Source organism: Delphinapterus leucas, chromosome 1, assembly GCF_059928025.1.
Source record: "Delphinapterus leucas isolate spDelLeu-1000000601 "Yukka" chromosome 1, BTC_Dleu_Yukka2, whole genome shotgun sequence".
Taxonomy (NCBI): Eukaryota; Metazoa; Chordata; class Mammalia; order Artiodactyla; family Monodontidae; genus Delphinapterus; species Delphinapterus leucas.
In genome coordinates this window covers 162,314,641-162,341,405 of record NC_143129.1, presented here as the reverse complement: position 1 = coordinate 162,341,405, position 26,765 = coordinate 162,314,641, and the positions used below count along the sequence as shown (strand labels likewise).

At 36.2% G+C, this 26,765-nt stretch overlaps 1 protein-coding gene across 7 annotated transcripts in view; it reads left to right on the top strand.

Moving 5' to 3' along the window:
* ZMYM4 (zinc finger MYM-type containing 4) overlaps positions 1 to 26,765 on the top strand; it is a 174,824-nt gene that overhangs the window by 83,615 nt on the left and 64,444 nt on the right. For 3 of the 7 annotated variants that reach the window (XM_089896248.1, XM_089896233.1, XM_089896261.1), the window contains exon 2: positions 1 to 26,765. This exon is cut by the window's left edge and continues 10,326 nt beyond it. The exons of 1 other annotated variant lie outside the window; for it this stretch is intronic. In XM_089896248.1, the coding sequence (XP_089752374.1) occupies positions 26,648 to 26,765 (118 nt within the window). In that variant the 5' untranslated portion in view covers positions 1 to 26,647. 3 more of the 7 variants (XM_089896252.1, XM_089896254.1, XM_089896237.1) reach the window with 3 other exon arrangements.

The following is a 26,765-nucleotide window of genomic DNA, read 5'->3' as shown; positions in this document are numbered from 1 at the left end:
CTGCGGCTGCTTCGCACTAGCTATCTACCTTATGTTTGGTAGTGTATATATGTCCATGCCTCTCTCGCTTTGTCACAGCTTACCCTTCCCCCTCCCCATATCCTCAGGTCCATTCTCTAGTAGATCTGTGTCTTTATTCCTGTCTTACCCCTAGCTTCTTCATGACATTTTTTTTTCTTAAATTGCATATATATGTGTTAGCATACGGTATTTGTCTTTCTCTTTCTGACTTACTTTACTCTGTATGACAGACTCTAGGTCTATCCACCTCGTTACAAATAGCTCAATTTCGTTTCTTTTTATGGCTGAGTAATATTCCATTGTATATATGTGCCACATCTTCTTTATCCATTCATCTGATGATGGACACTTAGGTTGTTTCCATGTCCTGGCTATTGTAAATAGAGCTGCAATGAACATTTTGGTACATGACTCTTTTTGAATTTTGGTTTTCTCAGGGTATATGCCCAGTAGTGGGATTGCTGGGTCATATGTAATTCTATTTGTAGTTTTTTAAGGAACCTCCATACTATTCTCCTTAGTGGCTGTACCAATTGACATTCCCACCAGCAGTGCAAGAGGGTTCCCTTTTCTCCACACCCTCTCCAGCATTTATTGTTTCTAGATTTTTTGATGATGGCCACTCTGACTGGTGTGAGATATCTCATTGTAGTTTTTTTGTTTTGTTTTGTTTTTGTATTTTTTGCGGTACGCGGGCTTCTCACTGTTGCGGCCTCTCCCGTTGTGGAGTACAGGCTCCGGACGCGCAGGCTCAGCGGCCATGGCTCACGGGCCCAGCAGCTCCGCGGCATGTGGGATCTTCCCGGACCGGGGCACGAACCCGTGTCCCCTGCATCGGCAGGCGGACTCTCAACCACTGCGCCACCAGGGAAGCCCCTCATTGTAGCTTTGATTTGCATTAATCATTAGAGAAATGCAAATAAAAACTACAATGAGGTCTTTTCTTAACTGCATTATTGTTCTTTAAATATCCTGAAGAATAAACTTGTCAGTTATAGATATTGAAAATAAATTTTCCTAACTCATGATTTATCTTTATAATACTTTGCATAAGCAGAAATTAATTTTAATTTATTTGAATGATAATAAATGTATCAGTCTTTTCCTTTATGGTTTGATTTTCTTTTTTTTTTTTTTTAATTTTATTTAGGTAAACCTTTTCTAGGTTGAGGTCAGAAAGACCTTACATATTATTTCCTAAAATGTTCATTGGTTTTACTTTATCATAGAATCAACTGTTTTATGGTTTGGCTTAGGGAACTAATTTTATTTCTTTCCATAATACTAACAAATTGTCTCACCACCATTTATGAAATACTATTTCCTTTACATAGTTACCTGAAAAACTACTCTGTAGTGTATACCTATGGGCTTTTTCTCCACATTCTCCAATGGATGTTTTGTTTATTTCTGTGCCATGTTCTTTTAATTAATTTACTTTATAATAAGTCTTGATAACCTGATGGTTGACATTCTTGAAAATTTTTCTTCAGGAATGTTTCACCTGTTCTTCCTACTGTTCATTTTAGAAATATCTTGCCAAGTCACTAACAAAACAAAATCAAATAAGCGCAATATGTTGATGGGATTGTCTTTGAGTCTGTAGATCAACTGAGAGAGAATTGGCATGTTTATGATAGTGAGTCGTTCTATCTGTGAACTTCGTGTGTCTTTTCATTTATTTAAATCTTTAATGCTTTTCAATAAAATTTTATAATCTATAATGGATTATCTTGGAAGATTTTATATTATATTTTAGCATTTAAGTCTTAGTTTGATACTTATTTTTGGATTTAGGGTAAGATTGGGGTCTACTTTCTTCAGATGAGTAGCTGATTGTGCTGACATGTTAAAAATTTATCTTTTCCTCTTAATAGTTAATATTTTTATCAGTGAACTGAATGGCACTATGAGGTATATTTAGGTTCTATATATAAGGGAATCTTTTTCTATATTTCTGTTAAAGTCTATATATATTTACATGTTAATGTTTACAGTAAATATTAATATTTAATTCTATACTATGGTCATTGATTTTATTATTAGTATATATTATTATAAGAAATATTTTTTGGCTTTGAGGTATAGACATTTATCTGCTATGTGAAGCCAATGTCTTAGTTTTAATTTCTGTTATTTTAAAGCTTTTCTTTAGACTGTTCATCCACTGAATTTTAATGTGATTGTATTGAAGATCCAAAAATAGTCTGTTGGAATTCTAATTGAAAATGCATACCTTTATATGTTACTTTTTAGGGAGAATCAGTAGTTTACTATATTTTTCTATTCAGGAGCAGACTATATCATACAGATTTTGGTTTATGCCATTTACTTAAATTTTATAGTTACTTACAAGTAATATGTATTGTGCTTTTCTCGTATCATTTGAACTCTGCAAATGGAGTTTTTTTTTCATTTCTACGTTCTTATTACAAGAACAGTCTATTATTTTACTTAATTTCCTTACTAAATCTAATAGTCTTTTAAAATTTGAGTCTAGTTTTCCAGTCATAAAACTGTATCAACTAAAAATATTTTATTTCTTTATCCCAGTGACTACTCAAATTATGTATTTAATGTTTTTGCCAAACCTCATAGGATTTTATTGTAAGTGATAGTCAAGGTAGTTGTCACTTTTGACTAATTTTTGAGTCCAGTTAAGTAGTTCTCATATTTTATCATTTAGGTATAATTATTGTAGGTTACTGTCACATTTGCTAAGGCTTTATTACATTTAAAAAAATTATTATTCCCATTTTACATTGAGGAATGGGTGAAGAATATTAGTATTTAAAAATTACTGGGATCAATTTGCTAATATTTCATTAAGGATTTTTCTAACAGACTTTGTGTACGATTGGAGTTACAGCTTTATGAAATGTTTTATAGGATTCACCAATAAAACCATCTTGGCTTGGAGATTTCTTGGTGTGAGTTTGTAAATTATGAATTCAAATTTTCAAACAGATACAGGATTATTTATATTTTATATTTAATCTTGTGTCAGATTTGGTAAATTGTGTTCTTCAAGTAATTTGTTCATTTCATTTAAGTGGTCTTTGTCTTTTGAATTATAGTTTTTTTTTAAAATGGGAACGATAGTGGCAACTCATTGTGGTTTTAATTTGCATTTCCCTGCTGACTAATGATTTTGAATATCTTTTCAGTGTGTGTATTGGCCATTCTTTTTTTTTTATATAAATTTATTTATTTTGGGCTGTGTCGGGTCTTCGTTGCTGTGTGCAGGCTTTCTCTAGTTGCGGTGAGCAGGGACTACTCTTTGTTGCGGTGCGCGGTCTTCTCATTGTCGTGACTTCTCTTGTTGCAGAACATGGGCTCTAGGCAGGCAGGCTTCAGTAGTTGTGGCTTGTGGGCTCTAGAGCTCAGGCTCAGTAGTTGTGGTACACGGGCTTAGTTGCTACGCGGCAGGGGGGATCTTCCCGGGCTGGGGCTTGAACCTGTGTCCCCTCCATTAGCAGGCAGATTCTTAACGACTGCGCCACCAGGGAAGCCCATATTGGCCATTCTTAAAATGTTCTTTTGTAAAGTGTCTGTTCAGATCTTTGCCCCTTTTAAAAATTTGTAGGTTTTTCTTTTCTATTATTAAGTTGTAAGGGTTTTTTACATATTCTGGATACAAATCTTCTGTTTTATAGATCATTAGAAATAGATGTAGATATCTCTATCTCCATCCATCTGTATCTGTGTAACTCTTTCCATATCTATCCATCCACCCACCCATTCATTCATCCATCCATCCTTGTATTCTGTGGCTGACCTTTTCATTATCTCAGTGGTGTCCTTTGAAAAGCACAAGTTTTAATTTTGATGAAGTTCCATTTTTTAATTATTATATTTTTGTGGGCTGTATTCATTGTATTCTGACTAGAAGACCTATTGCAAGATCAAGAATATGTTCATGTGTTTATTCCTAGAAACTTTAATAGTTTTAACCTTACCTTTTAGTTTTTATTTTATTTCTTTTTTGTTATTTTTAAGTTTATTTTCTTTCTTTCTTTCTTTCTTTTTTGGCTGTGTCAGGTCTTAGTTGCAGCACGCGGGGTCTTCATTGAGGCGTGCGAGATCTTTTGTTGCAGCGGGGGCTCTTTGTTTTGGTGCGCAGGTTTTCTCTCTCTAGTTGTGGTGCTCAGGCTCCAGGGCGCATGGGCTCTGTAGTTTGCAGTACGTGGACTCTCTCATTGAGGTGCAGGAGCTAAGTAGTTGCGGCACATGGGCTTAGTTGCCCTGTGGCGTGTGGGATCTTGGTTCCCTCACCAAGGATCAAATCCGCATCCCCTGCATTGGAAAGCGGATTCTTTACCACTGGACCACCAGGGAAGTCCCTAGCCTTAGCTTTTATGACTAGGTTTATTATCCATTTCAAGTTAGTTTTTGTGTATAGTGTTATTTAAGAGTCAAAATAAATAATTTTTGCATATGAATATCTAGTTGTATCAGCAACATTTATTGAAAAGATTGTTCTTTCTGATTGATTTAGCTTGGTATTTTTGTTGAAAATCAGTTGATCTGTATATTTGAATTTATTTCGAGACTCAGTGTGTTCCAAGGATCTGTATGCCTTTCCTTAAGTCAGTACCTCACTGTCTTAATTACTTTAGTTTTATATTAAATGAGATATTCTAAGTAATTTTTTTTCAAAGTTGTTTTTGCTATTCCAGATCTTTTGCATTTTCATGGAATTTCTTAGAAGCACCTTGTCATTTTCTATAAAAAATCTTCCTGGGTTTGTGATTGGTATTGTGTTGGATCTATAAATGAGTTTGGGGAGAATGCCTATCTAAATACTAGTGTTTTCCAATTCATATATATGATGTGTCTTTCAATTTATTTAGCTCTTCTTTCCTTTAAGCAATGTTTTGTAGTTTTCAAGTACAGGTCTTATACATATTTTGTTATGCCTGTATATTTAAAACTTCTTGTGCTATTGTAAATGAAATTTTAAAAAACTAAATTTGCTGAAGTATAATTTACAGATAAAAATATACTGTATCTTGAAATCATTTTTATTTATTTATTTTTAAATTTAAAAAAATTGGGGTATATTTGTTTTACAATGTTGTATTAGTTTCTGCTGTACAGTGAAGTGGAGTTCCCTATGCTATACAGCAGGTTCTCATTATTTATCTATTTTATACATATTAGTATATGTATGTCAATCCCAGTCTTGCAATTCATTCCACCCTCCTTTCCCCGCTTCGTGTCCATACGTTTGTTCTCTCCATCTGTGTCTCTATTTCTGCCTTGCAAACAGGTTCATCTGTACCATTGCTCTAGATTCCACATATATGCGTTAATATACAATACCGTTATCTTTCTGACTTACTTCACTCTGTATGACAGTCTCCAGGTTCATCCATGTGTCTACAAATGATCCCATTTTGTTCCTTTTTACAGCTGAAATCATTATTTTAACTTTAACTTTGAAATAATTACAGACTTAAAAACAAGTTACTATAAGTCATCCAACTCTGTTCTTAAAAAAAATTGCTTTGTCTATTCAAGTCCTTTGCATTTATACATAGAATCAACATGTAAGTGTATCAATATACAGATAAGCCATTGGGAGTTCTATTGGAATTGCATTAAATCTGTAGATTAATTTGGAGGAGAATTGACATCTTAAATATATCCATGAGCATGACGTAATTCTGAATTTATTTAGTTCTTTAAATCTGTAAATAATTTCTAAATTATTAAATTTCTAAATAACCTTTGTAGTTTTCAGTCTATAGATTTTACAAGTATTTAAGAAATTTAGGGCCTAGAGAGTCTTTGGTGGGACTAATGGCAGATTCCGGGAGGGCTCATGCCAAGGAGTACTTCCCAGAACTTCTGCTGCCAGTGTCCTTGTCCCCGCAGTGGGCCACAGCCACCCCCCGCCTCTGCAGGAGACCCTCCAACACTAGCAGCTGTGTGGCTCACAGGGTCTTGGTGCTCCGGCCAGGTGTCAGGCCTGTGCGTATGAGGTGGGAGAGCTGAGTTCAGGACATTGGTCTACCAGAGACCTCCTGGCTCCATGTAATATCAAACGGCGAAAGCTCTCCCAGAGATCTCCATCTCAGTGCTAAGACCCAGCTCCACTCAGTGACCAGCAAACTAGAGTGCTAGAAACCCTATGCCAAACAACTAGCAAGACAGGAACACAACCCCACCCATTAGCAGAGAGGCTGCCTAAAATCATAATAAGGTCACAGACACCCCAAAACACACTGCCGGACGTGGCCCTGCCCACCAGAAAGACAAGATTCAGCCATCCACCACAACACAGGCACTAGTCCCCTCCACCAGGAAGCCTACACAACCCACTGAACCAACCTTAGCCACTGGGGGCAGACACCAAAAACAATGGGAACTACAGACCTGCAGCCTGTGAAAGGGGGACCCCAAACACAGTAAGTTAAGCAAAATAAGAAGACAGAGATACACACAGCAGATGAAGGAGCAAGGTTAAAAACCCACCAGACCAAACAAATGAAGAGGAAATAGGCAGTCTACCTGAAAAAGAATTCAGGGTAATGATAGTAAAGATGATCCAAAATCTTGGAAATAGAATTGAGAAAATACAAGAAACGTTTAACAAGGACCTAGAAGAACTAAAGAGCAAACAAACAATGATGAACAACACAATAAATGAAATTAAAAATTCTCTAGAAGGAATCAATAGCAGAATAACTGAGACAGAACAATGGATACGTGACCTGGAAGATAAAATAGTGGAGATAACTACTGCAGAGCAGAATAAAGGAAAAAGAATGAAAAGAATTGAAGACAGTCTCAGAGACCTCTGGGACAACATTAAATGCACCAACATTCGAATTATAGGGGTCCCAGAAGAAGAGAAAACGAAAGAGACTGAGAAAATATTTGAAGAGATTATAGTTGAAAACTTCCCTAATACGAGAAAGGAAATAGTCAATCAAGTCCAGGAAGCGCACAGAGTCCCATACAGGATAAATCCAAGGAGAAACATGCCAAGACACACATTAATCAAACTATCCAAAATTAAATACAAAGAAAAAATATTAAAAGCAGCAAGGGAAAAACAAAAAATAACATACAAGGGAATCCCCATAAGGGTAACAGCTGATCTTTCAGCAGAAACGCTGCAAGCCAGAAGGGAGTGGCAGGAATATTTAAAGTGATGAAAGGGAAAAACCTAGAACCAAGATTTCTCTACGCAGCAAGGATCTCATTCAGATTCGATGGAGAAATTAAAACCTTTACAGACAAGCAAAAGCTGAGAGAATTCAGCACCACCAAACCAGCTTTACAACAAATGCTAAAGGAACTTCTCTAGGCAGGAAACACAAGAGAAGGAAAAGACTTACAATAACAAACCCAAAACAATTAAGAAAATGATAGTAGGAACATACATATCGATAATTACCTTAAATGTAAATGGATTAAATGCTCCAACCAAAAGACAATGACTGGCTGAATGGATACAAAACCAAGACCCATATATATGCTGTCTACAAGAGGCCCACTTCAGGCCTAGGGGCACATACAGAGTGAAAGTTAGGGGATGGAAAAAGATATTCCATGCAAATGGAAATCAGAAGAAAGCTGGAGTAGCAATTCTCATATCATACAAAATAGACTTTAAAGATTATTACAAGAGACAAAGAAGGACACTACATAATGATAAAGGGATCAATCCAAGAAGAAGAAATAACAATTGTAAATATTTATGCAGCCAACATAGGAGCACCTCAGAACATAAGGCAAATGCTAACAGCTTTGAAGGGGGAAATCGACAGTAACACAATCATAGTAGGGGACTTTAACACCCCACTTTCACCAGTGGATAGATCATACAAGCTGAAAATAAATAAGGAAACACAAGCTTTAAATGATACATTAAACAAGATTGACTTAATTGATATTTACAGGACATTCCATCCCAAAACAACAGAATACACTTTCTTCTCAAGTGCTCATGGAACATTCTCCAGGATAGATCATATCTTGGGTCACAAATGAAGCCTTGGTAAATTTAAGAAAACTGAAATCATGTCAAATATCTTTTCCAAATACAACACTAAGACTAGATATCAATTACAGGAAAAAATCTGTAAAAAATAGAAACAAATGGAGGCTAAAGAATATACTACTTAATAACCAAGAGATCACTGAAGAAATCAAAGAGGAAATCAAAAAATACCTAGGAACAAATGACAGTGAAAACACAATGACCCAAAACCTATGGGATGCAGCAAAAGCAGTTCTAAGAGGGAAGTTTATAGCAATACAATACTACCTCAAGAAACAAGAAACATCTCAAATAAACAACCTAACCTTACACCTGAAGGAATTAGAGAAAGAAAAACAAAAAAACCCCAAAGTTAGTGGAAGGAAAGAAACTATAAAGGTCAGATCAGAAATAAATGAAAAAGAAATGAAGGAAATAATAGGAAAGATCAATAAAACTAAAAGCTTGTTCTTTGAGATGATAAACAAAATTGATAAACCATTAACCAGACTCATCAAGAAAAAAAGGGAGAAGACTCAAATCAATAAAATTAGAAATGAAAAAGGAGAAGTAACAGCTGACACTACAGAAATCCAAATGATCATGAGAGATTACTACAGGCAACTATGTGCCAGTAAAATGGACAACCTGGAAGAAATGGACAAATTCTTAGAAAAGCACAACCTTCCAAGACTGAACCAGGAAGAAATAGAAAATATAAACAGACCAATCACAGGCACTGAAATTGAGACTGATTAAAAATCTTCCAACAAACAGAAGCCCAGGATGAGATGGCTTCACAGGCAAATTCTATCAAACATTTAGAGAATAGTTAACACCTATCCTTCTCAAACTCTTCCAAAATATAGCAGAGGGAGGAACACTCCCAAACTCATTCTATGAGGCCACCATCACTCTGATACCAAAACGAGACAAAGATGTCACAAAGAAAGAAAACTACATTCCAATATCACTGATGAACGTAGATGCAAAAATCCTCAACAAAATACTAGCAAACAGAATCCAACAGCACATTAAAAGGATCATACACCATGATAAAGTGGCGTTTATCCCAGGAATGCAAGGATTCTTCAGTATACGCAAATCAATCAATATGATACAGCATATTAACAAACTGAAGGAGAAAAACCATATGATAATATCAATAGATGAAGAAAAATCTTTGGAAAAAATTCAACACCTATTTATGGTAAAAACTGCAGAAAGTAGGCATAGAGGGAACTTACCTCAACATAATAAAGGCCATATATGACAAACCCACAGCCAACATCATTCTCAATGGTGAAAAATGGAAACCATTTCCGCTAAGATCAGGAAAAAGACAAGGTTGCTCACTGTCACCACTGTTATTAGATATAGTTTTGGAAGTTTTAGCCACAGCAATCAGAGAAGAAAAAGAAACAAAAGGAATCCAAATCGGAAAAGAAGAAGTAAAGCTGTCACTGTTTGCAGGTGACATGATACTATACATAGGGAATCCTAAAGATGCTACCAGAAAACTACTAGAGCTAATCAATTAATTCGGTAAACTAGCAGGATACAAAATTAATGCACAGAAATCTATGGCATTCCTATACACTAATGATGAAAAAGCTGAAAGAAAAATTAAGATAACACTCCCATTTACCATTGCAACAAAAAGAATAAAATACCTAGGAATAAACCTACCTAAGGAGACAAAAGACCTGTATGCAGAAAACTATAAGACACTGATGAAAGAAATCAAAGATGACACAAACAGAAGGAGTGACATACCATGTTCTTGTACTGGAAGAATCAACATTGTGAAAATGACGATACTAACCAGAGCAAACTACAGATTCAGTGTAATCCCTATCAAACTAACAATGGTATTTTTCACAGAACTAGAAAAAAATTTCATAATTTTTATTTCCATATGGTCCTTCCATTTCCACAAAGGACTCCGAATAGCCAAAGCAATCTTGAGAAAGAAATACAGAGGTGGAGGAATCAGGTTCCCTGACTTCAGGCTATACTACAAAGCTACAGTAATCAAGACAGTTTGGTACTGGCACAAAAACAGAAATATACATCAATGGAACAGGATAGAAAGCCCAGAGATAAACCCACGCACATGTGGTCACCTTATTTTTGATAAAGGAGGCAAAGAATATACAATGGAGAAAAGACAGCTTCTTCCATAAGTGTTGCTGGGAAAACTGGACAGCTACATGTAAAAGAATGAAATTACAACACTCTCTAACACCATACACAAAAATAAACTTAACATGGATTAAAGACCTGAATTTAAGGCCAGACACTATAAAACGCTTAGAGGAAAACATAGGCAGAACGCTCTATAACATAAATCACAGCAAGATCCTTTTTGACCCACCTCCTAGAGAAATGGAAATAAAAACCAAAATAAACAAATGGGACCTAATGAAACTTAAAAGCTTTTCCACAGCAAAGGAAACAATAAACAAGACAAAAAGACAACCCTCAGAATGGGAGAAAATATTTGCAAATGAAGCAACTGACTAAGGATTAATCTCCAAAATTTACAAGCAGCTTATGAACCTCAATAACAAAAAACCAACCCAATCCAAAAATGGGCAGAAGACCTAAAGAGACATTTCTCCAAAGAAGATATACAAATTGCCAACAAACACATGAAAGGATGCTCAACATCACTAATGATTAGAGAAATGCAAATCAAAACTACAATGAGGGATCACCTCACACCGGTCAGAATGGCCATCAACAAAAACTCTACAAACAGAAAATGCTGGAGAGGGTGTGGAGAAAAGGGATACCTCTTGCACTGTTGGTGGGAGTGTAAATTGATACAGCCACTAAGGAAAACAGTATGGAGGTTCCTTAAAAAACTAAAAATAGACCTACCATATGACCCAGGAATCCCACTACTGGGCATATACCCTGAGAAAACCATAATTCAAAAAGAGTCAAGTACCACAATGTTCATTGCAGCTCTATTTACAATAGCCAGGACATGGAAGCAACCTAAGTGTCCATCAACAGATGATTGGATAAAGAAGTTGTGGCATATATATGCAATGGAATATTACTCAGCCATAAAAAGAAATGAAATTGAGTTATTTGTAGTGAGGTGGATGGACCTAGAGTCTGTCATGTAGAGTGAAGTAAGTCGGAAAGAGAAAAACAAATACTGTATGCTAATACATATATATGGAATGTAAAAAAAAAAATGACATGGGGAGGGGGAGGGACAAGCTGGGACGAAGTGAGAGAGTGGCATGGACATATATACACTACCAAATGTAAAATAGATAGCTAGTGCGAAGCAGCCGCATAGCACAGGGAGATTAGCTCGGTGCTCCATGACCACCTAGAGTGGTGGCATGGGTGGGAGGGAGGGAGACGCAAGAGGCAGGAGATATGGGGATATATGTATATGTATAGCTGATTCACTTTCTTCCAAAGCAGAAAGTAACACACCATTGTCAAGCAGTTATACTCCAATAAACATGTTAAACTAAATAAATAAAAATAAAGGGAAATTTAGGGCTTGCCTTGTGGCACAGTGGTTAAGAATCTGCCTGTCAATTCAGAGGCCACGGGTTTGAGCCCTGGTCCAGGAAGATCCCACATGCCGTGGAGCAACTAGGCCTGTGCGCTACAACTACTGAGCGTGCACTCTAGAGCCCACGAGCCTCATCTGCTGAAGACCACACTCCTGGAGCCCGTGCTCTGCAACAAGAGAAACCACCTCAATGAGAAACTTGCACACTGCAATGAAGGGTAGCCCCCGTTCTCCACAACCAGAGAAAAGCCCTCACATAGCAATGAAGACCAAATGCAGCCAAAAATAAATAAATAAAATAAATACATTTATTTAAAAAAAAAAAGAAATTTGGCCTTCCTATTTTTTGTGTTTTCAATATTTTTTCTGGGTTTTGTGTGTGTGTGGATGAATTGAGGGACAGTTTTCCCCCATAGGACTAGCCAATTTTTCTTTTCCAAGTTAGTGAATAATAATCCATTCTTCCCTTACTAACTTGAAATGTAATATTCCTATTTTTTATTCTGTTATAATGATTAAAAATTTTTTTTAAGTTTCCAGTTGATCATTATTATCTTTGTAGATGCCTTTTCTCAGGCCGAGGACCTTCTCTATATTTGCTGAACGATTTTTTTCAATGAATGAATATTTTGTCAAATGGTTCCTCTTTATCTGCTGAAATGATCATGTTTTTCTTTATTGTGTTAATGTGGTGAATTGATTTTTGGATCTTAAACCCACCTTGCATTCATGGGATAAATCCTACTTTGTCATGATCTATTATTTGTTTTATATCTTTTAAATCTCAAGTTGCTAATATTTTAAGTATGCTTATTTTTATGTACCTATGTTTATGAAGGATATTGGTATATAGTTTTCTTTCGTTGTCACGTCTTTCTCTGGCTTTGATTCCAGGGTGATAGTGGCTTCATACAATTAGTTAGGAAGTGTTCCTTTCCCTTATATTTGCTGAAAGAGTTCATTCAAGATGGGTATTATTCTTCCTTAAATATTTTACTTCGTTTACGTCATCTGGGCTTGATGTTGTTCATATTTTCTGTTTCTTCTGTGTAATTTGCACCTTTCAAGACATTTTCTCATAAGACAGCACAGTCTGGTAGAACTTTCTGTGTCAATTGAAATGTTCTATATGTACACTCTTAAAGTACAGTAGCCACTGACTACCTGTGGCAGTTGAGTACTTGAAACGTGATGAGTGCAGAGCTGCAGTTTTAATTTTATTTAAATTGTCACAGGTGGCTGTTGGCTTACTGCACTGGCTATTGTAGCTCTAAGTTGTAAATTCATTTCTATAAAATTGTTAATAAATTTTAAATATACTGTCATAAAGTTGTTCATAGTTTTAAAATTTGTTTCTATAAAGTTGTTTGTAGGGAATTCCCTGGGGTCCAGTGGTTAGGACTCTGTACTTCCACTGCAGGGGGCCCAGGTTCAATCCCTGGTTGGTGAACTAAGATCCTGGAAGCTTCACAGTGTGGCAAATATATATATATATGTATGTATGTATGTATGTATATATAGAGAGAGAGACACACACGCACGTATATATGGAGATACAAAGTTGTTTATAATTTTTTCTTAATTTATTTTTACTCTCTGATGAAATCTTTAGTGCTCTTTTATTCCTGAGATTGGTAATTTATGTCATCTTCTCTTTGTCTCCTTTCCTCCCCCCTCAACTCTCTGTATTTTTTCATTAAAATATTTTAAGGGTAAAATACACAGAAACTAAAATTTACCATTTTATCATTTTTAAGTGTCCAGTTCAATAGTGTTAATTACACTCATATTGTTGTGCAGCCAACCTCCATAACTTTTCATCTTGCACAACTGAAATTCCTTTTTTTTTAATATTTATTTTTTTGTTTCGCTGTGCCCGGTCTTAGTTACGGCATGCGGGATCTTCGTTTCATTGTGTGGGATCCAGTTCCCTCACCAGGGGTTGAACCCGTGCCCCCTGTATTGGGAGCGTGTATTCTTAGCCACTGGATCACCAGGGAAGTCCCCAAAACTGAACTAGACAGCTCCCTGTTTCTCCCTGCAGCTGTGTCAACCACCTTTTTACTGTCTGTCTGTATGAATTTGACTACTCTGGGTACCTCATATAAGTGGAGTCATAGTGTTTGTCTTTATGGGAGTGGTTTATTTCATTTTGCATAATGTCCTTGAGGTATATCTATGTTGAAGCATGTGTCAGAATTTCTTTCCTTTTTTTTTTTTTTTTTTTTGCTGTATGCGGGCCTCTCACTGCTGTGGCCTCTCCCGTTGCGGAGCACAGGCTCCAGACGCGCAGGCTCAGCGGCCATGGCTCATGGGCCCAGCCGCTCCGCGGCATGTGGGATCTTCCCAGACCAGGGCACAAACCCGTGTCCCCTGCATCGGCAGGCGGACTCTCAACCACTGCACCACCAGGGAAGCCCTTCTTTCCTTTTTTAAGGCCGAGTAATATTCCATTGTATGGATATATCACATTTTATCGGTTTTTTCATCAGTGGACAGACACTTGGATTATTTCCATCTTTAAGCTATTGTGAATAATGCTGCAATGAACATGGTGTACCAATATAAATATCTCTTACAGACCCTGCTTTTAATTCTTTTCAGATCATATGGTAATTCTATTTTCAACTTTTTTAGGAACTGCCATACTGTTTTCCATAACAGCTGTACCATTTTGCCTCCACGCTACTAGTGCACAAGGGTTCCAGTTTGTCCACATCCTCACCAGTGTGGTTATTTTTGTCCTTTTGATGGTAATCAGCCTACTGGGTGTGAGGTGTTATCTCATTGTAATTTTCATTTATATTTCCCAAATGATTAGTGATGTTGAACATCTTTTTCATGTACTTGTTTGCCTTTTGTACTTCTCTCTGTTTATGGTCAGTTTGTCTAGGAGTTTATCATTTTTGTTCTTTTCAAAGATCTTGCTCTTGGTTTCCTTAGTTTTTCTTCACTGTTTATTTTCTATTACATAGATTTTTCTTTTATCTTTACTTTTCCTTCTACTTTGTGCTTAATTTGATCTTTTTCTTGCTTCTGAAGCCAGAGGCTTAGGTCATAGATTTTAGAATTTTTCTTGATAGAAGTGTATAAATCCGTAAGTTTCCCTCTGAGGACTTCTTTTACTGCACTTCTCAAATTTTGGTAAGTTGTGTTTTCATTGCCATTCAGTTCATATTTTCTAATTTTCCTTGTGATTTATTCTTTGACTTATGGCTTTTTTTCAAAGTATTTCTAAATATTTGGGGGTTTTCCACATGTGCTCTTGTTACTGAGTACATTTTGATCAAAGTAGATATTCTGTATGAGTTCCATTATTTGATAATTTTACCATGCAATATTTCCATCATTTATCATGTGATCAGTGTTGGTGATTGTTCCATGTGTATTGGAAAAGAATATGTGTTCTGACATTTTGGGGTTAACATTTTATAAATGTCATTTAGGTTTAATTGATTGACAGCATCTTTTCAGGTCTTCTCTATTTTTCTTGATTTTCTGACTGTTCAATTACTGGCAGAGAAACGTTGAACCATTCATATATTACTGTGGGGTTACCTGTTTTTGCTTCTAATTCTGTCAGTTTCCAGTGTTCATTCTCTTGTTGAGATTCAGGTTTCCATCAGGTGTCTTTTTCCTTCTAGCTAAAGAACTTTAACATTTCTTGTCATGCAGGTCTGTTGGTAACATATTCTTTCAGCTTTCATCTAAAAATATTTTTATTTCACCTTCCTTTTTGAAGATTATTTTCTCTTACAGAATTCTAGGTGGACAAGATTTTTTTCCTGGCACTTTTAGGTTCAACTGCTTTAGAAAGTATTTATTTCTTCAAATACCCATCTCTCCAACTCCAATTAAATATGTTAGCCTGGTTAATATTGTATCACATGTCTGACACTGTTATTTTTCAACCTTAAACTCTCTATGCTTCTTTCTATATAATTTTTTACTGCCCTCTCTTCCTGTTTCACTGTTATTTTCTTCTACATGGTCTAATGTGCAGTTAACTCATTCAGTTGATTTTTCATTTCAGCTATATTTTTCAGTTTAGAAGTTTCTTTTTAAAAAATGCGGTTTCTAATTTTATTCTCATCAAGTTCATGTTTTCCATTAAATCTTTATACTTTCTTATAACTTTTCAAGTCCTTTGTGGTAATTCTAATTCCATCATCTGTATTATTTCCGGCCCCAATTCTGTTGGCTGAATTGTCTTCTGGTTATGGCTCTCATGTCTTGCTTTTTCAAATGTGTGATAATGTTTGATTGGATGCTGGGTTACACTGTTACATTGTTGAGTGTCAGATTATATTTTATATTCTATATTCTGTTTCCTTTAGGAGTGTTGATTTTCATTCTGACATGCAGTTAGTTTGCCTTGGATCAGCTTGATCTTTTTGAGACTTTTTTTTAACATGTTTATTGGAGTGTAATTGCTTTACAATGTTGTGTTAGTTTCTGCTGTATAACAAAGTGAATCAGCTATATGTATACATATATCCCCATATACCCTGCCTCTTGTGCCTCCATCCCACCCTCCCTATCCCATCCTTCTAGGTGGTCACAAAGCAGTGAGCTGACCTCCCTCTGCTATGCAGCTCCTTCCCACTAGCTGTCTGTTTTACATTTGGTAGTTTATATATGTCAGTGCTACTCTCTCACTTCGTCCCAGCTTCCCCTCCCTCCCATGTCCTCAAGTCCATTCTCTACGTGTGCATCTTTATTCCTTTCCTGTCCCTATGTTCATCAGAACCTTTTTTTTTTTTTAGATTCCATATATATGTGTTAGCATACAGTATTTATTTTTCTCTTTCTAACTTCACTCTGTATGAGAGACTCTAGGACCATCCACCTCACTACAAATAACTCAATTTCTTTTCTTCTTATGGCTGAGTATTATTCCATTGTATATATGTGCCACATCTTCTTTATCCATTCATCAGTCGATGGACACCTAGGTTGCTTCCATGTCCTGGCTATTGTAAATAGAGCTGCAATGAACATTGTGGTACTTGACTCTTTTTGAATTATGGTTTTCTCAGGGTATATGCCCAGTAGTGGGATTGCTGTGTCGGATGGTAGTTCTATTTTTAGTTTTTTAAGGAACCTCCATACTGTTTTCCTTAATGGCTATATCAATTTACATTCCCACCAACAGTGCAAGAGGTATCCCTTTTCTCCACACCCTCTCCAGCATTTATTGTTTGTAGAGTTTTTGTTGATGGCCATTCTGACCGGTGTGAGGTGATCCCTCATTGTAGTTTTGAGTTGCATTTCTGTAATGATTAGTGATGTTGAGCATCCTTTCATGTGTTTGTTGGCAATCTGTATATCTTCTTTGGAGACATGTCTCTTTAGGTCTTCTCCTCAATTTTGGATTGAGTTGTTTGATTTTTTGATGTTGTGCTGCTTGTAAATTTTGGAGATTAATCTTTTGTCATTTGCTTCATTTTCAAATATTTTCTTCCATTCTTAGGGTTGTCTTTTCGTCTTGTTTATAGTTTTCTTTGCTGTGCAAAAGCTTTTAAGTTTCGTTAGGTCCCATTTATTTCTTTTTGTTTTTATTTCCATTTCTCTAGGAGGTGGGTCAAAAAGGATCTTGCTGTGATTTATGTCATAGAGTGTTCTGCCTATATTTTCCTCTAAGCATTTTATAGTGTCTGTCCTTACATTTAGGTCTTTAATCCATGTTGAGTTTACTTTAGTGTGTGGTGTTAGGGAGTGTTCTAATTTCATTCTTTTATATGTAGCTGTCCAGTTTTCCCAGCACCACTTATTGAAGAGGCTCTCTTTTCTCCATTGTATATTCTTGCCGCCTCTATCAAAAATAAGGTGACCACATGTGCGTGGGTTTATCTCTGGGCTTTCTATCCTGTTCCATTGATCTATATTTCTGTTTTTTTGCCAGTACCATACTGTCTTGATTACTGTAGCTTTGTAGTATAGTCTGAAGTCCAGGAGCCTGATTCCTCCAACTCTGTTCTTCTTTCTCAAGATTGCTTTGGCTATTTGGGGTCTTTTGTGTTTCCATACAAATTGTGAAATTTTTTGTTCTAGTTCTGTGAAAAATGCCTTTGGTAGTTTGATAGGGATTGCATTGAATCTGTAGATTGCTTTGGGTAGTATAGTCATTTTCACCATGTTGATTCTTCTAATCCAAGAACATGGTATATCTCTCTCCATGTGTTTGTATCATCTTTGATTTCTTTCATCAGTGTCTTATAGTTTTCTGCATACAGGTCTTTTGTCCCCTTAGGTAGGTTTATTCCTAGGTATTTTATTCTTTTTGTTGCAGTGGTAAATGGGAGTGTTTCCTTAATTTTTCTTTCAGCTTTTTCATCATTAGTGTGTAGGAATGCCAGAGATTTCTGTGCATTAATTTTGTATCCTGCTAGTTTACCAAATTCATTTATTAGCTCTCGTAGTTTTCTGGTAGCATCTTTAGGATTTGAGACTTGTTTTTAAAACTTTTTAGGGCAGCTCTAGGATTGGCTTTACTTTAGAATTAGTTTAGCCCTACTTTTATTTCATTTTTTAAAATATTTACTTATTTATATTTTGGCTGCACCGGGTCTTAGTTGTAGCACACGGGATCTTTGTTGACGCCTGTGGGGTGTTTATTTGCAGCATGCAGGATCTTTTCGTTGCAGCATGCAGGATCTAGTTCCCTGACCAGGGATCGAGCCCGGGCCCCCTGCATTGGGAGTTTGGAGTCTTAACCACTGGACCATCAGGGAAGTCCCCCTAGCCCTACTTTTAATGTGCCACTTTTCAGAGGTCTCCATTGATGCTGCCAGTTGTTTGACCAGGTCTCTTTTTCTTTTGTAAAAATAGACTTTCATTTTTAGAACATTTTTTAAGTTCAGAGCAAAATTGATCAGAATGTACAGAGTTCCCATATGTTCCCTTACAACACACAAGCATAACCTTCCCCACTGTCTCATGTGTGGTTTACTGTTCTGGCAAAGAATTTCTAGTCCTCTTTCAGTGGGTCTTTGTCTTTTCTTTGGTAATCTGTCCTGCAAATACCAGCTCCTTTAGCTTTCTCAGTCTGTTGTCTCCCCAGTTTATTGAGACTGGTGTTCTCTACTTGAGTTTTTCCTCTCTATTACTGGAACTTACTATATGTTCCCAGGCAGAAAGCCTAGGACAGTCACCTCGTTAGTTCGTTTTCTCAGAGATCATAGTCTTTTGTTGATTGTTGTCCATACTTTGAACACATTGGTTTTATATATTTTGTCAAGCTTTTTATTCACAACAGGAGGATTATTCTTCTATCAGTACTGTGCCACAGCTGGAAGTAGGGTTTTATGACAGTGGATTGTAGCTAGTGCCTAATTTACAATTTCTTTGTTCTAAATCATTAAAAAATTTTTTTTAATTTTATTTTTTGTTTTATTTTTGTCTGCGTTGGGTCTTCGTTTGCTGCCTGCGGGCTTTTCTGTAGTTGTGGCGAGCGGGGGCTACTCTTTGTTGCGGTGCATGAGCTTCTCATGCAGTGGCTTCTCCTTTTGGAGCATGGGTTCTAGGCATGTGGGCTTCGGTAGTTGTGGCACTCAGGTTCAGTAGTTGTGGCTCGCGGTCTCTAGAGCACTGGCTTAGTAGTTGTGGTGCACGGGCTTAGTTGCTCCACGGCATGTAGGATCTTCCCGGACCAGGGCTCGAACCCGTGTCCCCTGTCTTGGCAGGCGGATTCTTAACCACTGAGCCACCAGGGAAGCCCTGTTCTAAATCATTTTGGATATAGCTCACAAATAGTTCTGGAGATAATTGCCCTAAGGACTTTCCTAGGCCTATTTAGCTTCGTATGATTTTCTGGCATGATGCAGTTATACTGTGTGAACTACACTCAGCAATTCCTGTAGGTAGGGCTCAGGAAATCTTTTCTGAAAAAGGCCAAATAGTAAACATTTAAGCTCTGTTGGGTGTAGTCAGAAAACATGGTGTCCTGTGTATTCTTCTCTTCCTCCTCTTCCTCCCTTCCCCTCCCTTCTCTTTTGTCTTCTTTCTTCTACTCTCTCAAAAATGTAGTAACTATTTTTAGCTCAGGGGCCATCCCTTGGTCAAGGGTTGTAGTTTACCAACCCCTACTATAAAATTGTTCAAGTAGGACTTTTTCTTTCTTTGTTTAAATCTCTGTTGACCATTGTCGCAGGTAATATGTGCCAGTAGAATTGGTGTATCTTGTGTTTAATGAGTTCATGAGAGTAACAGTGTGGAATTGTTAGAAGTTTACTAATGCCATTGAAGGGGGAAAAGTGCAAGTTACTATGTTTCTACAGTTTTAAAGCCCTTAAAAAATGATTATTTGAACGTTGCATTTTTTCCCGGTTAAAAGGGATAAAAATTTAGGTTCAGGACTGGAACAGATCCTTGTTTATCTGTAAATATATTAGAGAAGTTTTAGAATTTGCAGGAATGTTGTAGAACTGTGGTTTGGGACGCAGTTGGAACTGTCTCTCCATACCTCTGTGGCGTAGTGCTTCTGCAACTATTAGCATAAATTACTTTTGCTTTTGTTAAAATTTCATTGTTTTCTACTTATAGAAGAAATATGTTTTCTGAAATGTTATAAAAACATATAAACATTTTATTCCATTAAAATGTACAACATTCTGTTGTAGTGATATGCTTCAGTTTTAATAGACCCTGGACAATTTTTAGGTACATGCCGAATATATCCATTTATAGATGTCTCTGATCTTCTTGATCATTGCTTTCAGAGCACTGTAAATGTCAATGAGTAAAGTCTGTTGTATTTATTTCAGTTGTCCTCATAGTGAAGAAGAAATAGTTAATGTGTTTTACTTTATAATGTGTGTTAAATTATATTTTAGCTTTAATAGTGTACAAGTGGACTACTGAAATTAGTAAAACGTAACTGATTTCTGTTAGAGGTGTTTCAAGCGTTCATATTTGTTAATCACCTTTTAGTAAGTTATAAAATCAAGTTCTAAGTATTCCACCAGTTTCAAACTGTTTTTTCCCCACTGTGGGAACAAATAAAAGCAAAAATTAGTGAAAGTAAGTTCTGTGAATCTCACTTATGAGTCTCATCTCTCCTCATTGAATGTATAGAATGAACAGTGGCATACCTTAATAGTATGCCACAGTAACAACACGTATTTAAATGAAAACAAGAAAAGAGAGCTGTAATCTTTAGTCATGACTCCCTGATGAAACTAATTCATCTTCATTAGTACTTAACGTGGGTTGTTTGTGAACTGTCATAAATGGTTCATCTCTGGTGTGGTAGAGCATTTAGTGGGTCATCTTTGTTGGTATAACATTCAAAGGGATGGTTGACCACTTGGGGTTTTGTGGAAGAAATTCAACCATCTAATAAGAGATTGGACTTGATGAATCTGAAGATCGCTGTTAAGCCTCTAAGTACAGTGATTTATTACCTGCAGTTTATTTATGGCTGGTTCATAAAAAACTAGAGCCTGTCACTCAAAGTGTGGTAGGGCATCAGCAGTATTAGCATCACCTGAGAGTATGTTAGAAGTCAGATCCTTGGCTGCCACCCTTGACCTACTGAACCAGAATCTTTAGAAGTGGAGCTCAGGAATCCATTTCCAAGCTCACCAAGAGATTCTGTTATCCAGTAATTGTTGAGAAGCATTGTTTAGTTCAGTGATCCTCAAGCATTATTGTGCATCAGAAGCAAAATTATCTTAGGGTTGCTTGTTTTTGTTTTGTTTAGGACATTTAAAAAAATTGAGATAAAATTGACATATAACATTGTATTAGTTTTAGGTATACAACACAATGATTTGCTTTATATATATATTGCAAAATGATTATCATAATACATTTAGTTAACATCCATTACCACTGTTTTTTTAAAATTTTGAAACACTGTTAGAAATATATTTTACATTGAGACCTACTTGTGTGTGTGTGTGTGTGTGTGTGTACAGGTGTTTTGTAGCATTACTTGTTGTCACTCTGAATTATGTTCTTTGTTTTCTATTCTAGCCTATTTAAAAAAAACAAATCATGGCCCTGGCTCACTAATGGGTTGATGCTTGGAGTTTGAAAGAACACTGGATTGTTGTATTTCACTTATTGTCCTATTTTCATGAAAAGTTTTCTGTTGGTTATTGGCCTATTAGTAGCTAAGATTCTTTTTCAGCTTAGGATCATAATTAGGAATTACCATTCTTCTTGTTACTGTAAATTGTGCCTCACTGAGAATGAGGATCTGTCATTAAGGGAAGAAGCTAGAGTGGCTATTGAGGAGCATCTAGTAGTTTCAGACAAAGACAACTTGATTCAGCTCTTGATGAATTGCATGCTTACCAAGAGTCAGTTGTTCCCAAACCTGTTTATTCGAGTAGTACTTGTCATTGTAATTAAATAATTTTTATTGTACCATTTTGACACTAATAAAATTTCCTCTGAAAAGTAAATTGTTGTTTCTGTGAATAATTTTAATGCTTTAGAAAGACTCAGTAAAAAGGTGGAGGGGCAAGTGTCTTTATTTTCTCATTCCATTTTAAAAAACATGTTTATTATTTATTTAATTTATCTTTGGCTACATGGGGCCTTAGTTGCGGCACATTGCAGCACGAGGGCTTCTCTCTAGTTGTGGCATGAGGGTTTTCTCTTCTCTAGTTGTGGCATGTGGGATCCAGGGCGTGTGGGCTCTGTAGTTGTGGCGTGTGGGTTCCAGACCTGTGGGCTCTGTAGTTTGTGGCATGCAGGCTATCTCTAGTTGAGGCCCGTGAGCACAGTAGTTGTGGCGTGAGGGCTTAGTTGCCCCATGGGCACGTGGGATCTTTGTTCCCTGACCAGGGATCAAACCTATGTCCCCTGCATTGTAAGGCGGATTCTTTACCACTGGACCACCAGGGAAGTCCCTCATGCCATTCTAAAGAACCCAAAGTTGCAATCATGAAGATTGCATTATGGCTGTGATTTGTTCAAGAAAGAACTTAAATTAGCATACCCATTTCCAAAGTCTTGATTGATCATCATTGATTGGCCAAGGTGCTTTTTTATATATTCCAAATAAAAATAAATGTTTAAGGCATGTACGTTTCATTTTTAAGATTCCTGACTTTTTTGGACTTTTAACTGGTGACTGCATTCCTGATCTTATAGTTTAAAGAGGCTTTTATTATTTAGGAGATTGTATTTTATTGAAAATAAATCATCTCTTAGAAACAAAATGCAGATTTAAGTTTTTATTTAAGATGAACCAAGATTACCTCATTTTTATGCTTATTGTTTGTTTTGCATTCTTTGGAGTTTGTATTTTTTTTTCTTTTGATCCTTTGTTTCTTTATATAAGAGAGGAAAACAGTGTCAGAGAATTGTTAAAGAACCATAACTTCTGAACTTAAAATTATAATTGATATTAGTTTAGTTCTGAAAATTATCCTTTGATTAAAACAAAAATGTATGGAAGTAATAGAGTAATATATTGGCAATGAAAGTAACTAACAGCCCTTTCATAATGTTCATCTATGTGGGTTCCTTTTTGGTGGTTGTACCTTAAAATGAAATGATTCTTCTGTATAGTACATAAATATCAGTATGCCACTAAAGCAAGGACTGAGCAAAAGGAGGACAAGGAGTAAAAGTTGATTTGACATCATGAAATTTATTTTCATTATCAGACACAAATATTGTACTTAAATTGCTTAAAATAACTTTCATTCTCCTTTTACAAAATCTAACAACTTACCTGCATTTAACCCATGTGCTCCTTTCATTCTTTCACAAAGGAAAATTATGTACTGATCACGTGCCCCGATTTTCCCTCTGAACTTACTAATTATTCCCTCTTTTTTTTAATTAATTTTTTTATTGGAGAATAGCTGATTTACAGTGTTGTGTTAGTTTCTGCTGTAGAGCAAAGTGAGTCAGTTATACATACACATATATCCACTCTTTTTTAGATTCTATAGTTATTCCATAGTTATTCCTTCTTTATTGGATCATTTCCATGAGTATACTGTAAGCTGTAATAGTCTCCATCTTTAGAAAAACAATCTCACCAAAAAAAAGAAAAAAAACAAAACAAAAATACAAAGTCAGAAAAACTTTTCACTCCAGATTTTAGTCCAGCTTCTGCTCATTTTCTTTAATTTAGAGCAAAACTCCTCTAAAGAGTTGTTTGTACTTAAGTTTCCCCAGTTCTCTCCTCTCAGTCTCTTTATGGGATCACCCCACTCCAGCTTTTGTGTACCCATTTTTTCACTGATATAGCTCTTGTCAAGGAAGAAGTTTGTTTCATCTTTCCCAATATTAATAATCAATCTTCAGTCTTCATTTTATGTGTTATCTCAACAACATTCATTATGGTTGGCCACTTCTTTCTTATTGAAATATTTTCTTCACTTTGCTTCTATAACATCACCCACCTGATTTTCCTCCTACCTCATTGGCTGTTCCATTTTAGCCTCTTTCTCTGATTCCTTCCTTTCTACAGATTTCTAAAAGTTGAAGTATCTAAAGACTCTCAGCTCTCTTCCATCAGTAATAAGTACAGTCACTAGGTGATCTTAACTAGTCCCATGAACTTCATTGATGACTCCCAAATTTATGTCATTTCTTGGCAAGAGTCTCCTCTTTAACCCTTGAATATGTCCAGTTGCCTTCTTGATATCTCCATTTGAAGGTTTAATAAGGTTCTCAAAATTAATGGGTCCAAACCAAACTATTCATTCTACCCCTCTCAGTCTGTTACTCCCTTAGTGTTTACATCTCAAGAAACGGCACCCTGTTGTGCTCTTTTTGACTTTTTATATTCAGCTTCTCATATACCAAGAAATGCCTCTACTTTGAAATTATACCCAAATCTGACTACTCTTTCTCACATCCACCATTACTATCCTGGTCTTAGCCACCAGTTTTCCCTTGGATTATTGCATTAGCCTCCTATGTGGTGTTCTTCCTTCCCTTCTTCACTCCCTGTAACATTTAACAGCCTTAAAGTACTCCTGCAGAAGCTGGGGTGTTCCTTGTAAAACGTAAATCATGGAATTACTCTTTGGGATCTTTTTTGTGGTTTGCAGATTCCTAATATATGTATCCTCTGGCTTTTTCTCTTTCGTCATTTTTAAGCACTCTTCCTCATGCCTGTTCAATTCCAGCCCTATATTCCTTGCTTTCCCTCAAACATACCAAGCCTGTTCACAGTGTCTAAAAACTAGCTAGGAATCTTCTGTGAGAAATTTGCTTTCAAGTGTTTCATTATCTACTGTGATCCCCAAATATAATTTTAGTGTTGCATTTTTTCTGTAGATGTAGGCTCTGAGAAACAGAAGCTATTTCTTTTATTTGGGCCACAAGAATGAGTACAATTCTGTTCCATTTAATTATATATATTAAAATATAACTAACATAATTTAATCTCATAAGATTTTATGCAGCCTACAGATTTATTGTGTGATAACTAGCAAAATTGCAAATTCAAATTAGATCCTTTATTAGAAATTGCCATCTCTGAAAAAGCTTGAGTGCACTCAAGGATAAAAAATTTTTTTTCAATAGACAATAGATGCATGTGCTTCAAAACTCAAGATACAGAAGGATATGCTTTGAAGAGTTAGTTTTTCTGTCTTATAGCCACCTGATTCTGGTGTCACAGAAAATCAGTGGAAGGTATTTTAATGTATAAACAGTTGTACATACACATAAATTATAAAACATACAGCAGTGGTAGGATAACATATATATGTATATTCTTCCTCACTCAGATATTTTTACTAGTTGACCCTGAGAACTCCTATAAAGTTGCCTCATTCTTTTTAACAGCTATATGATATTCCATTATAGGTATGTACTGTAATTGAGCCTCACTGTTGAACAGATAGGCTGTTTCCAGTCTTTGCTGCTTATACATGTTCTTTTTCATAGATCTTTTGAGAAATATCTGTAGGATAAATTCTTAGAAGTTGAATTGCTGGATCAAGAGGTATGTGTATTTAAAGTATCATAAGTATTGCCTGGTTGCTCTTTTTTACGACTGTACCATTTTATACTTCCTCTAATAGTATTCTACTACAGGGATTGGCAGACTTTTTTTCTGTTAAGGGCCACATAGTAAATATTAATATTTTAGGCTTTTCAGCTCACATACGGTCTATGCCACACTCTTCTTTGTATACTTTTCTGGCCTCAGGTCATAGTCTGGCAGCTTTGGCCAATAGCATAGCTGCCAGGCTGTTATCAAAACCTTTTGTCTTTATCAGCCTGCTGTGTGAACCTGTTATCTAATTGCATTATTAATTTGCATTTCACTTATGAGCAAAATTCAACCTTAGTGTTTCCTTTCCTGTGAAATGTTTGTTCAGATCCTTTGCTTTTACAAATGTATTTGGTTTTTGGTATCTTTATTGAACTATGAGTCTTAATCTTTGTCCATTAGGGAAATGACCTTTCGTGATATAAAGTGCAGTAAAATGTTTTGAACAACTTTGTCTTTAATCTTTTGGTTTGGGTTATGTTTTCTTTAGGAATTTTTTTATAGTCACATTTGGTCTTTTATTCAGTAAATCAGTCTTTTATTCTAGGTTTTGTCATTCTTAGAGAGATTTTTCTCCTAAAAATAATTCTTCCATGGTTTTTTTAATACTAGTGTTTTATTTTCTATGTCTAAACCTTAAATACATCTGGAAGTTATTTTGGTATGAGTTAGGGATCCAGTTTTTTCAGGTGGTTACCTTTTTTCCCAGTACCATATCCTGAATTAAAACATAGAGATTTTGGAAGTTGCTTGCAATGTTACTTTTTAGTTGACTTCTTATATACTATAGAACTTAGATTAAACTGTTGATCACACAAAGTGCATATTTCATGCATGAAACAGTTACTGAGCATATGCTGTGTGGTCAGGTAGTAAGGATAAACTGTTGTAAAGAGGAGGTTCTAACCCTGACCTTTAGCTGCTTACAGTCTGGCAAATTTATCACACTATATGTATGTGTGTGTTTTAACACCCTGCTCCTTTATTTTTATTTTATTTTTTTGCGGTACATGGGCCTCTCGCTGTTGTGGCCTCTCCCATCGCGGAGCACAGGCTCCGGACGCGCAGGCTCAGCGGCCATGGCTCACAGGCCTAGCCGCTTTGCGGCATGTGGGATACTCCCGGACCGGGGTACGAACCCGCGTCCCCTGCATCGGCAGGCAGACTCTCAACCACTGCGCCACCAGGGAAGCCCTTTCTCTCTGTAATATATATACTATGTGAAA